Below are 15,662 nucleotides of genomic sequence, written 5' to 3' on the forward strand. Positions count from 1 at the left end.
AAGCCCAAAAATAGGGCATGCAGAGTATTCACATTCACTTTCTGCCTTCTCTACTGCCTGGGCTTCAGCAGCCCTCCTCCTGCCTACATCATCATCAGAAGGGAGCACGCTTTTTTGCGAGAGTAAGAACTGCATTTTCGCTGTGCGCATCGCACCCGTATGTGTTACTCATCATCCTGCTTGAAAAAAATCGATTTCTGATGCTGGCGGGTTGCTAATACCTTAAAAAGCAACCTCTTCCACTCCATACACCCAAATTGTGGCTTTTAGCATTTTCTGCCTTTGTTGTGCAATTTGGGCTTCACTGCTTAATCGGCCCTTCCAACATGGCCATTACTTTCCTGATGTGATAAGGTTCCATTGCCAGACCTGCACTCCCTTTCCCAAATTGGCTGACTGGGCCTTAATAGCCCAATCAGCACAACTGGGAGGCGGGAGCCGGCACACGAAATGAGGCCCACGATGAAGGCCCCTGTCTGCTCCCTGTCCGCTACCAGAACGCTACTGGGGACATTCCTGCACCCTGGCACCAGACCTTTTAATAATGATGCCACCAAACTCTTCTAAGAATCTCCAAACAGCTTTGACATTTACACCGCCTTAACCATGGGTTAGTTCCCTCCTTTCTGGACTCACTCCTACCACCTTTGGACTTCACTCCCCCTCTCTACTTGTTTCTACAATGTTCGCACACTGAACTGCATTGTTTTTGTTAACCTTTGCTTGCATCTGAACCATCTGTGATTAATAATCTTCCATCTGAACCCAACTGCAAGGTCAAGTCTTGCTGTTTTTGGTTTCAGGGTCAAGTCTTGCTGTTTTTGCTTTTGGTTTAAAGGTCAAATCTTGCTGTAATTTGCTAACTTGCTCTGCACTTTGCTTGTAACTATTGCTTCTCTGTAACTTGCCGGCCCATTGACTTCACTGCTCTCCTTGTTCCACTCCTACCTGCCTTCACCCCTGCCTCTCCCTCTTTCCCTCGCTAACACTCCCATGGCGCTTTCTGTTTCTCCTATCTTTTCGAACTGCTTCCCCATCGACTATCCTTCTCTTCTCACTAAGTCGGGTAGGAAGAAGTTAAAAAAAAAGGATATCCTGGCCTCCAACCCAGGTCTCCCCATCGCTGATACTTATTCCAGCGATTCCTCCAGACAGACACTCACCGACATCCTCTTTGTCATTCCTTCGCCAGATTTATGGATTCTTCAGATGATCTCAGTGCTCTGTCCTGTCTTCTCCTCTCCCATTAAGGGTGGCACCCGCTGCGAAGTTCTCATGGCCTCCTTCGACTCCTCTAAAGTCATTGTTAATGTCAACCTTAACAGCACCTTCATGGTCCAAGGCCCTGAGGCTAATCTCCTCCTCTTTGACAGACACTTCCCCTGCCTCATCAATTTCCTTTTATCTCCTGCTGTCCCCTCCTCTCCCACCTTGGTTACCCAGCCGTCTCTTTCCTCCTCCTCCGTCTCACCTCAGGCACCTTCTCCTCCGCAGGGCGTACCTTTGATTTGTACCCCTCCTGGAAGCCCTTTAAGGCAAGCAACCTTCTTCATCTTGCCACTCTCAACTCTCGCTCTGCTGTCAAACACTTGTCCGACATCTGCCACCTCCTTGAAGAACTTGACCTCGATGTCCTCGGTCTTACCGAGACATGGTTCACGGCCAGCTCTGTCACAAGCTTTGACACTCTCCTCCCTGATGGCTACAAGATCATCTCCTCACCTAGATCCTCTCGTTCTAGAGGGAGAGTAGCCCTGACCTTTCCTGAGTGGATTCCTGCCACCATCATCCCCACTCAGACTTACACCTCTTTTGAATACCTTGTCTGCAGGTTCTCTCTCTCTCTTAGCCATTCTCTTATTGTGGCTAGTATCTACTGGCCTCCTGGTCAAATCACCTAATTTCTCTCCGAGTGGGCGGACCTCTCCTCCTCCCTCCTGGCCTCAACCACTCAACTCCTCCTCCTTGGTGACCTCAATATCCATCTAGACTCTCCTTGTTCATCCTCTCTACTCTTCCGTGACCTCTGCCACTCTCTATCCCTCTCTATCCTCCCCTCTGGCCCGACTCACTCTGCAGGGCACACACTTGATGTCTTGATCTCCCCCTGTCCATCCTCTGACCACTCTTCTCTCCTGGAGCGATCACTGCTTCCTCTCTTCTCATCTCATCTCACCTCTCCCTCTCTTCCCCCCCAGGCCAAGCACACCCCAACACTGCCACTTACCTACTCGGACATCCGGCCCATGAAGCGTGTGTCATTGGAGGCTTTCACCGCCACCTTCTCTCCCCCACCCTCCAGCTCTGGCTGAATCCCATCCTGATACTCTTCTATTTCTGATACTCTTGATGCTCTTGCCTCTGTCATGAGGATCTGTTTGAATTCCAAAGCCAAATGCAATTCTCGGTATGACTCTGACCTAGCTACACTTCAACGTAAGTGTAGGGCAGCTGAGAGGAAATGGAGGGCTTCTTGTTCATCCTCTGACAAACTGGCATGTCGCCTGCTCCAAAGGCAATACCGACTCTCTTTCTGCACAAATAAGAGAGCCCGCATCCAAGCCTGTGTCTCTGCAGCATCTAATTACTCGGCCAAACTCTTTCAAATCTGCAAGGAGCTGGCCAACCCTGCTGCAGTCTCTACCCCTCCTGTCGCCACCCAGGCTCTTTGCAATGCCCTTGACCTCTCACTTCATCTCAAAAAGGTTTTGGACGAAATGTCTGAATAAAAATTACCGATCCCACCAAAAGACCTAAAACACACACCATGAAAAGTTCCAACTACCAAAAGTTTGAACTTTTCGTGGTATGTGTTTAGGTGGGGTCGGTATGGGGCTGGGAGGTGCGCCCCCCCCCCCCAGTCCCCTGCAGAAAAAAAAATAAAAAATGAAAAGCTGGGGGCTGCGGGGGTGTCCCCCGCAACACCCCGCTCACTATACTATAGAGTATAGTGAGCCGGGTGTTTCAGGGGACACCCCTGCAGCTCACCCACGCAAAAAAAACAAAAAAGAAAAAAAGTGAACCGGCGCAGCAGGGACACAGCGCGAAGCAAGGAAAGGTATGTAAGGGGTTGGGGGAGTGGATTGGGGTGTGTTGGGGTATGGGTCGGGGGCTGTGTTGTGGGTGGGAGTGTATGTATGTTTTCTATTGGATGTTCACATGGGAAATGTACAAACATTTGTAGTGCGTACATTTCCTATGCAAACTTTTCTATCGCTGACTTTTCCGTGATGGAAATATCACACAGATCCCTCAAAAACCCACGACATACTGTCCACACTCTCCTCCTCTCCCTTCTCCTATGAACGCTGACCCTCTTTCAGCCACCCCATCCCTCCTTCTCGTCCTTTCCTCTTTTCTCCCCTGACAAGGTCGCAAGATAAGCCCGATCTATGAAAGCCTTGTCAAAACAGGTTCCTCCCTGTTCCTTTAAAGCCATCAAGGACCACATTGATACCCTCGCTCCGGCCCTTGCCGATTTCTGCAACCACTCCTTTGCCTCAGGAGCCTTCCCCTCCCCTCTGAAGCACTCTCTTGTGCCCCCTCTTCTCAAGAAACCCACGCCTGATCCTTCTTGTCCTGCTATCGCCAAATTTCCATTACTCCTTTTCTGGGCAAACTCCTGGAAAAGCTGGCCATCTCTCAGCTTAACCTTCATTCTGATTCTGTTGGCTGTCTCCACGACCATCAGTCTGGCTTTAGAGCTGCCAGAAGCACGGAAACTGCTCTCCTAAACATCTGTGACGTTCTGCTCTACAACCTTGACTCTAACATTCCCTCTGTCCTCATCCTATTCGATCTCTCTTCTGCCTTCGTCACAGTCAACCATACCATCCTGCTCAACTGTCTCTGTGACAACCTGGGTATCACCAATCAGGCTCTGGCCTGGCTGACCTCTTTCCTCTCCGATCGACCCTCCCAGGTACAACTTGGGTCCTTCCTTTCACCATCTCCTTTTCTACCTGTGGCGTTCCCCAGGGGTCTAACCTCTCACCCTGGCTTTTCAACCAATACCTGTCAACTCTTGCCCACTGCATTGCCATTTTCTGCTCCAATTTCCAGTGCTATCCTGACGACAACTCATTTTCAAGCTTCCCTCTGCCACCTCCTCTCATCTCTGATTGCCTAACTGACATTCAGGGTTCGTGTGCCGCCAATGATCTCTGCCTGAATGCCAGCAAGACAGAGATCCTCCTCATCGGCACACCTTCACCCTCCTTTCCCCTCACTCTCTGGCCGGCATCCCTTGGCCCGCCCTCCTACCACCACCTGCGAAGCTAAGAACCTCTGGGTCATCTTTGATTCCACGCTTTCCATCTCTGCCCATATCTCTGCTGTCTCTAAAAAGTCAAACTTCCTACTGCACCTCCTCAGAGCTACTCTGCCTTTCCGCTTCTTCCTCCAGAAGCTCACTGTCTCCCGAGCCCTGGTTCTCTATTTTAACAGCCTCTTTTTAAATCTAAAAATGAATCCAAAGTGTGGGATCGTTAGATCACTGTGGGCTAGTATCCACTCTCGACTTATCTACCATCTTTTTATTAATATGATAAAAGAGGGATGGCCGCGGGCAGTTCCATTCCCGCAAAACCTCCTACAAAGTTTTGAAAATGGTAAATGAAAAATGATGAAAATGGGAAGATGTCCCGTCCTCTGACCCAATTCAAATATTGAAAAAGTCCAATAATGACACCTATGGTGCCTGAATAATAACTCCAAATGTTTGGATGTATCAATGTCTTTTTAATTTCTTGTGTAGTAGACAGCTGACACGTGTTTCTACCATAGGTCATTTTCAAGGCCGTTTGTAAATTCACCAATTTGTGTCAATAACATGAATTGCATATATTAATTATAACAAATGAAAGAGAAAATATATATATGCATAGTATATACATTCCAACAGAAATTGAAAAATGATAGTTGTGATAAATGAAAATAAAAACCATATCATATTGTGTCAAAACATCTGGTCAGGATGGAGTAGTAATTTCAGGGTAGTGGAAAGAAAATTTCAAGTCTATTATATAGACAGATGGAATATGCCAATATGTGTTTTCTTTACATTTTTTGTGAAATTTCTTTCCACTACCCTGAACTTAATACTCCATCCTGACCTGATGTTTTGACACAATATGGTATGGTTTTTATTTTCATTTATCACAACTATATTTTTTTAATTTCTGTTGGAATGTATATACTATGCATATATATACTCTTTTATATAGGTCCGAGATCCGTGTTGGCTTGCTTCCATAACCATCCCGATAAGCAGAATATACTGGAAACAGGGAGGGGGATAGGTACGGTGATGCTGGGTAATGCCAAAGTCACGATCTTTCAAGACCGGTCTTCCCTTACGTTGGCAAAGAGACATCTATGTGCACCCCTCATGATATGGTGGAATGAGAAGGGGGTACAATACAGATGGGGCTTCCCCATCTCCTTCGAGGTGGATGGGTTTGACTATAAGCTGGTCACGGGGGATGATATACACAGGGTCACCAGGGAGTTGATGGGGGAAAGGGAGTCCGCATCAGAAGGAGGGTCGAAGGGCCCTGAGGACAGAAGGTGGCGCATACAAGGACGGAAGAGGCGCAAGGTGCCGGGCTCGAGGAAATTCAGGAACTAAACACCCTGCCAGTAGGGGGTACTTGATCCATTATCTGTATCTTTTTGCAGGATCCGCCTGTCCCGAAGGTCTTTTTGTTCATGGGTTCAAGAGGAAGATCACATGCGGACTTTTGAGGGGAACGGTAGTGGATAGGAGGTCCTTTAAGGGGAATGTGATGGACCCTCACTCGAAGACAGTTGACGTGGCTGGTTACTACATTTGGTTTTGGGGTAAGGTGCTTATGGTTACCGGATGGGTGTGGATGGGAGTGTTTTAGGGGGGGGGGGAATGTTGAGGTAAGAAGAGTGAAGTGGGGGCTCTTGTTTTGGTGGTGTTTAAGTTGTTGGCCCCGGGATTCGGGTCCTATTGGTGGTCCATGGTTCGTCCAGTGATGGTAACTGGCAGAACCTATTCGCCGCAGGGGAGGGGGGGTGGGGGAGGAAAGGTAGTTGTTGGGGAGGGAGGAGAGTTCTAGAGGGGGTACGATTACTATGCGCTGTCATGACTCACAGTGAAACTACCTGGTGCTTGAGGAGGTCTCTCCAAAGGGATGTGTTACAGGTGGGGCGATAGCGGACTGAAATAGGGGGAGAGGAATGATTGCTTGCAGATCTGCACACTGAATGTTAAAGGGCTTAATTCACCAACCAAAAGGTCCTTAGTGGAAAGGAAATTCCGGAGGTCTGGGATTGATGTTCTCTTCCTCCAGGGGACACGGTTCGCCAGGGGGAGGAATGGAGAATTCCCTGTGGTCTTGTGAGACAGGAATACTGGAGCTCTAGGGACTCAAGAAAGGGGGGTGTCAGTATTCTGTTGCATAAAACACTGAAAATGGAGGTAGCAATAGTGTGAAGGTGCACAGAGGGGAGGGTGGTTCTGTTGTCGGGTCCTATGCGGCGGTTCAGTTTCACCTTTGTGGCATTATACGCTCCTAACCATCGTCAGCTACATTTTCTCAAACCCGTGCTGGCGAGAATTTTGGATGAGGGGACGGGATACCTGGTAGGGGGAGGGGATCTCAACATGTGGGCAGATGTGCAGCTGGATAGGAGAACTATGGGAACGACAACAGCGAGGACCCCATATATGGGGCAACAGACTGCAGGTTTGTCTGGACTTGCACTGCTTGTGGGACGCCTTGCGTTTCTTTCACCCTTGGGAAAGGGGATTTACGTTCTACTGTGCACTCCATGTGACATATACTCAGATAAGACTATTTGTGTGTAGCGAGGGAGCTTCTGGAGCTGGCATCAGGTGCCCTTTCACTGTTGCTCTTTGCTCTATCCTTGGAGCCCCTGGCCCAGAGGCTGCGGAATGACCCCCGAGTTGAAGGTATTAACGTGGCAGGAGTGAAATACAAGCGGGGTATGAATGCCAATGATATTCTGTTGCATCCTAGGAACCCAGTGTCTTCGGTCCCAGTGATGGTGGAAATAGTGGAGGAATATGGGGAGTTCTCAGGTTTTTCAATTAATAAAGGGAAATCCATTCTGTTCCTGTTAGACCCGAAGGGGTACGACAATAGGTGGGGTCGTACTGCACTGTGAATGAAGATTGAGGAGAATAAGCTGCGGTATATACGGATAAATGTCACAACGGAAATGGGTGGTCTATACGAAGCAAACTTCCCTCCCACTGTTAGCAAGGTTATTTGATGATTTGGAAAGATGGGGCAAATTGACTATCTCATGGCTGGTCGGTTGAACGCCATAAAGATATATTTTCTCCCCAGAATTCTTTATCTATTCTAGATGCTCCCAATTCAGATCCCTGACTCATTCTTCCGGGAGGTTAGGGGCCGACTCCTGCGGTTCCTGTGGCAGGGGGAAAAAGCCAGGGTGGCATAAGAGGTACTGGTACTTCCAAAGGACAGAGGGGGGTTAGGCCTCCCAGACATCTACCTATACTACAAAGCTGCACAGCTCAGTGTCCTGGTTCCACATCTGAGGGATCAGCGGGACTCCCAATGGGTGGGCTTGGACAACTTTTAACTTAGTCCGGGGGACGGTGGGTGAGTGGATTTGGGTACCATGACAACGTACGCTGAGAAGGATTAGGGAACAACCTATTTTGTGGTCAACTGGAGCATTTGGAGGAAGGGCCCGGAGATGAGGGCGGTAACAATGTGGTCCTCACCGGTGAGCCACCTGTGGGTTCCAGGGGTGAGGGACCTAATCCCAAACCTGGATAGGTTCCAGATGTGGTTTGAGGCGGGGCTAACAAGGATGGGCCAGCAGTAGAAGAATGGCCGCTTCATCTCACTGGTAGATCTGGAGGAAGTGCTGGGAATAAGGAAACTCTGTGTTCTCATCCCTACAGCTGAAGGGGGCGATTACAGCAGAGCCCTACAAGGATATGATACAAGGGCACTAACACCCCTGGAGAAGGTCTTGGACTTGAAAGGTGAAATGAGAGGCTTAATCTCATCTTTATATCAGGCGCTGGTGGAGGTGAGCAGTGACAGCACAGAGAAGCTCCGTAGGAAATGACAAGGAGATTTGGGGGTGGAGGTGGATGACCATTTGTGAGTTGTGATCAAACAGGGGGGCAGAATCAATCAATTTTACAGGGTATTGCCCTTACTCAATCTATTTTAACACAAAAGAACAGGCAAAAAACATATCTGTATTGTTTTTAGTAGCAGCCAATATCCATCCAGAGACAACTCCAGAACAAAGAAAACCCAGTGGTATGGACCAAGATTGTACTTATAGTTGTTTTAAGAAACAAGGCTATGAAAGAAGACAGAAAGGATAGAGCGAAGTTCTAACTATCCCTACCTAGTGTGATGTCAACTAGGTTGCGGTGGTCTAACGCCTATCTAACAAGGATAGCATAAGAGATACACTAACAATTTCTATTGATTGTAATACATTCATCCTTGTTGGTCCTGTACCACTCTCTTCCGCTGTCTATATATATATTGGAAGAAAATATAATAAAAAAGCGCTCCAGGGAAAAGTGCACATGGGGCATCTATTGGGATAATGTTTGACCATTTTTGGGGCCAGATGTGTTGTAGAGCGTACAGGGGTTCCATTGCCTGCCAGTATAAACGCCATACTACTCCATAGGTGGCAATATGACCCGGTGCGACTCTCTGGGATGTTTCCAGAAGAAAGTCCTCTCTCCTGGCATGAATGTGGGGAGCGGTCCGACTATTGGCACTTGTGGTGGGGCTGTCAGAGGGTTCAAATGAACTGGGATGAGGTGCTCGGATGGATTAAGGAATTAGAGAGAAAAACCTGAACAAAGACGCGGTTATTCGTATTACTCGATCTGGAGGGGAGTGAGGGGGAATACAGCAGCCTCCCACGACTACCGCATTTTCTGCTGCTAGCGGGAAGGACGTGCTTGGCAATGTACTGGAAGAGGTTGTTGCTCCCGGGGAAGAAGGAATAGATAAATACTGGGAGAAAAAAGTATATATGTGATGGAAAGGATCACAGCAGCCATACACGGCATGGGGGGAGGGTGATTGGGGGGGGAAGAGTGCTGAAATGGAATGGGGGGAATTTTGAGAAACTCTCACCCGCTAGTCCCCGGGGATCTATCATCCAGGTGGCCAGGAAATGGCCATCGCTTTTGGATACAGTTCCTGGGGTGGACTAGTGAGGGAGGATCACCTGGATGAGCGGCCTTCGGGGAGTGGAAGTTGGACACCGGAGCCAGAGAAGCGGTATCCCCTTCCCAAGAACACCTTTTCCCCATGCCATCAGGTAGGATACATAGGAATTCACCCCTGCACAAACTCTTTCTCACGGACAGTTTACTGTGAGTGACAACGGACTAATACCTGACATGTCCCAACACCATGGACAGGCAATTACGGATTATTACACTCACCAAACTTCCATCACACTTCCCCACAAGGATAAAAGGCTGATCACGAAAGCACACTCTGAGTGAGGCAAACTGCACGAGGAAACAGCAGTTCCAAGATGGCAGTTTAGTACAAGGAGAAAGACGGCGAGACTAGAGAGAGTCGCAAGGAGGGAAGTACCCGTGACCATTCATGACCGTTCAATGAGCCTTGGAAAGTAAGAAACCCAAGACCAGGAACGAAGGCAGATCAAACCTGCAAATTTTGTCGGAGGTACCCGGTGCTCTCCCGCGTCGATAACCGAACCGGGGTGGAGTGATTGCCGCCGTGTTACTGTTCTTGGCTCCTACAATAAAGCAGTGTCAGAAAATACAGCACAGCCGGTGACTCTGAGAGACTGATACCAAACCGGCTTGTGTTTTGAACCAAGGTTGCAAGCGGCAACATTGTACAAACAGAACAGTGTGAAAGGCGTTTGCAAAAAGCGACGCAGAGATCATTTGAACTTTGCAATTGAACTTTGGAAGGCGAGAAAAAGATAACATACACAGAGTGGTCCGGCGCCACGTGGATGCTCATTCGAAAGTATGTTAGGTATACAACTGATGCGAGTGTGATGCGAGTGTGAGTAAAAGGAATAATACGATCGAAGTGGTCATGCAACAGGTCAAGCTAAATCCTGTGCACATTTGAAAGTCTTCGATAGTGTAAAGTGCATCTTAATTGGTCCGAGCCCGGCTGAGGGAGACTAATTGAGTGAAAGAGAGGGGGATCCTGGGTGAACCGTGAGTCACCCGACAAAGAATTATCTGAACATACTTGGAAAGGGATCTGAGCCTGGCTGAGGGGGATCCAGGGTGAAAATCCAAATTGAATACTGGATAAAGGAAAAGAAAGTTTCATTGTTGTTTTTGTGTAGTAGAACCTCAAGAGACTTGCAAGAAGTAAAGAGACTTGAACACAGAAGGTATAGAAATGTTAAAGTTGAACTGTGTCTTTGTGCCCCAGAAGCCAGAGTGTGTGCTTTGCTCGAGTGAACCGCCATGCCTGTGCTGAAAATGTGGGGAATGGAGGCCAACGGCCCGAACATCCCAACTTATCATTTTGTTAATACTTTTTTTTTTCATTAACATTGCCCCACATTATTTGTACATTAGTAGTAAGGTTTGGCAATATGTTTTTTAGTGTAGGCCCTTTTAATTTGACAAGACTCCACTAGGACTGCATTATTATTTGATGGTCGTAGTTTGCTCCCATCTGTAGGTTTAGGTTTAGATAGGTGTTTATCTCACCCTTGTGAAGGTTCAATAAACACCCTTGAACTGTAGTCACTTGTGTCTGTCTTACTGTTGATGCCATGCCTTCCTTACAAAATTCAGGAACAGGTAGATGCCAACGGAAGCCTGAGCTGGAGTTCAAAGGGCCTGTCAGGGGGCAGCGGTGGTGGAAGGTTAACTTTTACAATGTGCAAGAGTGGAGGTGGTCAAGGGCGCAAGAAAATGGAGAAGTAACGGACTGAAACAACGAATGACCGTACTCGGAGGGGGTTTGCTTGAGTCAGGTGGTAGTAACAGCATGAGTTGGGAGGGGGAGGTGGGAAGGGACGTGGGATCAATATGTCAAGTGAAGTTTGTTGGGAGTCATTGTTATGGGGAATATTTTGGCTTGATACTGATTCTTGGCAGTGCTGTGGCATTGTTTACTGAAAAATGACAAAGTTGAATTTGAAAAGAAAAATAAACACTTACAACCCAGTGGAGGAAAAATGCAGTTGAATATATATAAAAGGCTTAAAAGAAGGTCGATTTAAATGCAAATATAAGTGAACTGTAACGAAGAAGAGAGAAATGTACTGTTTTAAGAGAACTATGCCTCATATTCACTGCACAAAGCTAGAATAGTTGAGAGGCTCCTGGTTCATTTAATATAGGCTTGCTGTTAGTATGGCGCTTTGAAGCTTGTATCACACAAGCAGTGGCCATGAATTCTTAATCACACTTGCCTTCTCATCCCAGTAACAGACTTACTCTCCCTTGTCACTTATCACTTCCTGCTACATGCTCACTAAATGACACTGTAATGCAGACACATTTGTGGACGCTTCTCGTTGATAGATATGATGGTCATAAACTCACTGTCTCCCGCCATGCACAGTACCTGCTCTTGTCAGATTTAGTAGGATGAAGGAGGTGCTGTCACTTGATTGCATGTACTGCAAGAAGGAGGCCGTTTCTGAATCTGATAAAATTGCAGGAGGTTTCTGCACACACTGGGCCTCAGATTCCTCAGCTTCATGTCCCACATCCACACTTTTCAGCAGGATAGACGATGGCACATGTTTGGCCGGTTCGTGGGGATTTGCAGAGGCATCTGGAAAACAAATTGATTTTATTAAGACTTGCATTTCCAGAGAATAAGTTACCTGCAATGAAGAAGGTTGAACTTAATTTAAAAGAGAGCACAGGTCAGCAATTTAAACAAATCATTGCAGAAAATCACTGTCTCGAGAAAAGAGAAGATACAAACCACTGTTCGAACAGAAAACACACTATATTAGAAAATATACTCTACATAGTAGGAGACCTCTGCCTTTTAAACCTGCTCATAGTAAAAGTGCAACTCAAAAACTTCCACTGCGATTCACAATCTAATTACTCAGAAACATACTGTCCATCCGTAAACGTTAGGGTGTGGGTACTCAAGACGTTGCACATAAAGAAAACGCAACTTCACAAAACCTACTACAACTGTAAGCAGTGAATGACCTACCACCGTAACAACGGTGAGCACACTCACTCCTTCTGGCGACCCCCATATTCAGACGCCTGTCAGCAGAACCCAGATAGTAATCGAGTCTGACCGCACAGCGGCATCTCGTCCAATGATTTCCCACCCCAGTGAATCCTGCCGGAGGTAAGATCTCTCCCTCGCACAAACCAGCTGCCCGACGACCGCTGAGGTGAGTGGTGTGCCAGCCGGGGGTACCAGAGGGTGGTTCCCGCTGGTCCCAGAGCGGGTTACCCGGAAAGTTGTTGGGAGCGGAGCCGAGATTCCTTCAATCTCTGGACCTGAGCAGGAACAAAGACCCAGCACCTCAAACGACTCAAATGATCTTTGGCACTGCAAAAATGCAAATGTGACCGCACTAAACACCACATGTAATCCCCTCTCAGAGGAATCCTGGGCTTCAAGTCTAGTACCACCTGCTCTACCAGTTGACACACACGTGGACAACGACCTAGAGATCACTGTTCCTGTGCAGTCCTTTCCACTCCATAAAGCGCAAACGAGCACAAAGAACGAAGACAAAGAAAGCACTGTCATAGAAACTGATGGCCGGTCCCCCCTGTCCGTGAACAAATCTACCAGCCAACAAGCATGTGACATCTATCAGAGACATACACGCACACGAGGCCGGACAGCGCAAACACAGAGCGAAAATCGCGCTACTTTTGGACAAAACCCCATCTTCAGGCGGGACGAGAACCCAAAACACACAACAACCGAGAGGACGTCGCAGGCTACACTCCAGATAACTCAAGATCTAAGAAAGTTCCCCTTCCAAAAGCATCGGACTTAGAGACAAGCCATCTACTTCTTACTCACCTTCAATAAACCAGCGCCCATCGACCATCCATACCCCTCCAAAGAATAGAAGATTCAGCTAAATATCACTAGCGACCCAAAAGGATTCCCCAAATAAAAAAAATGGCCTACTAACGATCATGTCTGTGGTCACAATTGCTCTGGCGCCGTTCTACAAATTATATGAGGCAATAAACGACTTGCTGCAAGAAAATATAACATTAATCGCGACTATGAACTACAAACTCACCTTTGTAGAAGGCTACATCACAACAATGGAGTCAAGGAGCATCGACCAGCAAAGGGCATGGGAACTAAAACGTGCTTCATTAGAAGACATACTGCATTCAACACGGACGGCTATTGTATCCCAAGCAAATAGTGTGGCGAAAGAAACGCAAAGGCGGAACGCGAGTAACTATCATGAATTAGCCCCAATCTTCATTAAATCCAACGTGGTGCTGGGCACAATGACAAGCCCAGCTTCAACTCCAATCACAGTCGAACCAAAAATAGCCCGGAAACAAGATGTCAACAAAAAACAGACAATCACACAAATTAGCTGAACCAGCAGCCGTTGATGCAGTCAAACATAGCAACTCGACCCAGCTATCGCAAATGAAACCACTGAGCCCAAAAACCACCACAAACCACGAAGGGACACATGACGCAGCTCAGAAGCCCCGAAAAGTGGTAGATCTCACTAGATCTCCCAGAACAGTCGACAAATTTATGGCAACCACTGCCCTGATGGACACGACCAAAATTGAAGTTGTGACGCACTTCAAGTACCTAGGAGTGCTGATCGATGGATCAGCAAGGGAAATCACAATGCAGAAGAGTCTTTGTGAAAAAGCTAACACCTCACTGCACAAACAAGAGCCATTGACACTAAATTTGGCAGATTCTTGCTTCTCCCAGCCATTCAGTTTTACAAGACTAAAGTGGTTCCCTCACTCCTATATGGAATGGACGCCACCTTAAATATGCCAACTTCGATATGGCCAAAACGGGAAGGACTCCTATGGAAATCAGTTTTGGGCGTGCCCAAGTCGGCTTCTATGGCAGCAATCAGGCGCGAGCTGGGGCTCCCGTCTTTGGGAGCAACAGTGGAGCAGAGCACGATGCAACTATTTAGGAAAACACTGTTGCTGGACAGTCTATAATGCTTGACCAAATGCTGGTATGCCATCAACGCTCTCTTGACTGTTTCAAATCTTATATAAATGATCTGGATCTCGAAATGAATGCCTGCAAAACTAAAATGTTTAATTATGTCGGACACTAAAAAATCAGGCCGCAACAATGTTTACATTGTTTATTGGCAAAGAGCCACTAGAAAAGATACAAACATGGACATATTTGGGCTAACAGTTGCACTATAAGGCGAAAATGAAACGTAAGCCTATTGAAATTAAAACAAAAGTTTCATTAATGGCAGCGCAAATGAAAAAAATAAACAAATACAGGACGTTTTCACTCATTCAATGGCAAGACGGAGGCGAGCATTATGCTGTAACTTTCTTTATTGCTACCAATGCAGCTATTCAACTTCAAACATTTAAACTCAAATACATTTTTTTTTGAGCCAACAAGAAAATGTTTCTCTAGTTTAAATGGCTTAACTTTCATCCTAAAGGCTCTTCTCTGCGAAAACAGCAAGTCCCATGAACCTCTTCTATCTATGAGGTCCTGAGGTAGTGTCTTTCCACCAATCTGGCGCCTGTCTCTCCTATAAGAGACATCCTCCCAAGATCCTTTCTTCTTTTTGCTGCCAGTCAGTTAAGTGAATCATATGGTTTTCTCTAACATTGTATGGATTGTAATATTCACAAAGTATTGTGTACATTAGTAATTTAGAAGCGCGCAATAGGTTTAAGCCGTGCGCATATACCAACGAATTTATAGAATTCTCCTCAGTATTGTCGTTATTACGCGTATGGGTAACGCTGCCTTTGGGCCTTTTATATCTCATAAGCGACAAACGTCGCTTCACGAAAGAATTCAGTGTGTCCGCGGCCCGGTCGCAGCTCCACACGAAGGTTGCCCAGTTTCAGCGTGGAGCCGGAGCCGCAAGCATATCAACTGGCAATAGGCACCCGGCCCGCTCCACGAAGCGTAGCTCGCACAGCGGGCGCACACTAGGACCCGGGGAGCGGAGGATTTCAATCATTCCCGTCATCCCCCAGGCCTCTCCTTCATTGCAGTCTTGTTGCGAGAAGGAGACAGACACGGATACTCTACAGTGGTGCATATAAAAACATTTTTTTTAAAAGAAGAACGTGATTTATGAGAAGATACAAACGGAGCAGTTAAGCTCATGACGTGTCCCAGTGTAGGCCTGATACATACCCACACGTGAGCCTCAGCAGCCGACCCCGATTTGTTAGCCCTGCTAACTCAAGTAAGATGGCTCAGTATGGGGGAGACCACTCTACCACGCCAGAATATAGCGAAGAGGAGTGGGGGGGAGGAACCCTCCCAGCAAGAGAGTGACCTCTCATTGAGTTTTAAGAAGGTGCTAGGAGATTCCCTCTCCCAAGCTGTGGCAGAAGGCGTGCACCCTATAACACACATACTAGACATGCTAGAAGCATGGATGCAGGACAGAGAGCAGAAGTCCTCCAAGAAAAAGAGAGTACT

At 47.2% G+C, this 15,662-nt stretch overlaps 1 protein-coding gene across 7 annotated transcripts in view; it reads right to left on the reverse strand.

Moving 5' to 3' along the window:
- ZNF410 (zinc finger protein 410) overlaps positions 1–15,662 on the reverse strand; it is a 1,181,063-nt gene that overhangs the window by 794,143 nt on the left and 371,258 nt on the right. For all 7 annotated transcript variants that reach the window (XR_011283761.1, XR_011283762.1, XM_069637659.1 and 4 more), the window contains one exon: positions 11,592–11,804. Coding sequence is in view for 5 of the 7 variants with exons in the window: in XM_069637659.1 (XP_069493760.1) it covers positions 11,592–11,804 (213 nt within the window). In the remaining 2 variants the exon portion in view is untranslated. The remainder of the gene's footprint in view (positions 1–11,591; positions 11,805–15,662) is intronic.

This window comes from Ambystoma mexicanum, chromosome 14 (assembly GCF_040938575.1).
Source record: "Ambystoma mexicanum isolate Mex_15411 chromosome 14, UKY_AmexF1_1, whole genome shotgun sequence".
NCBI lineage: Eukaryota > Metazoa > Chordata > Amphibia > Caudata > Ambystomatidae > Ambystoma > Ambystoma mexicanum.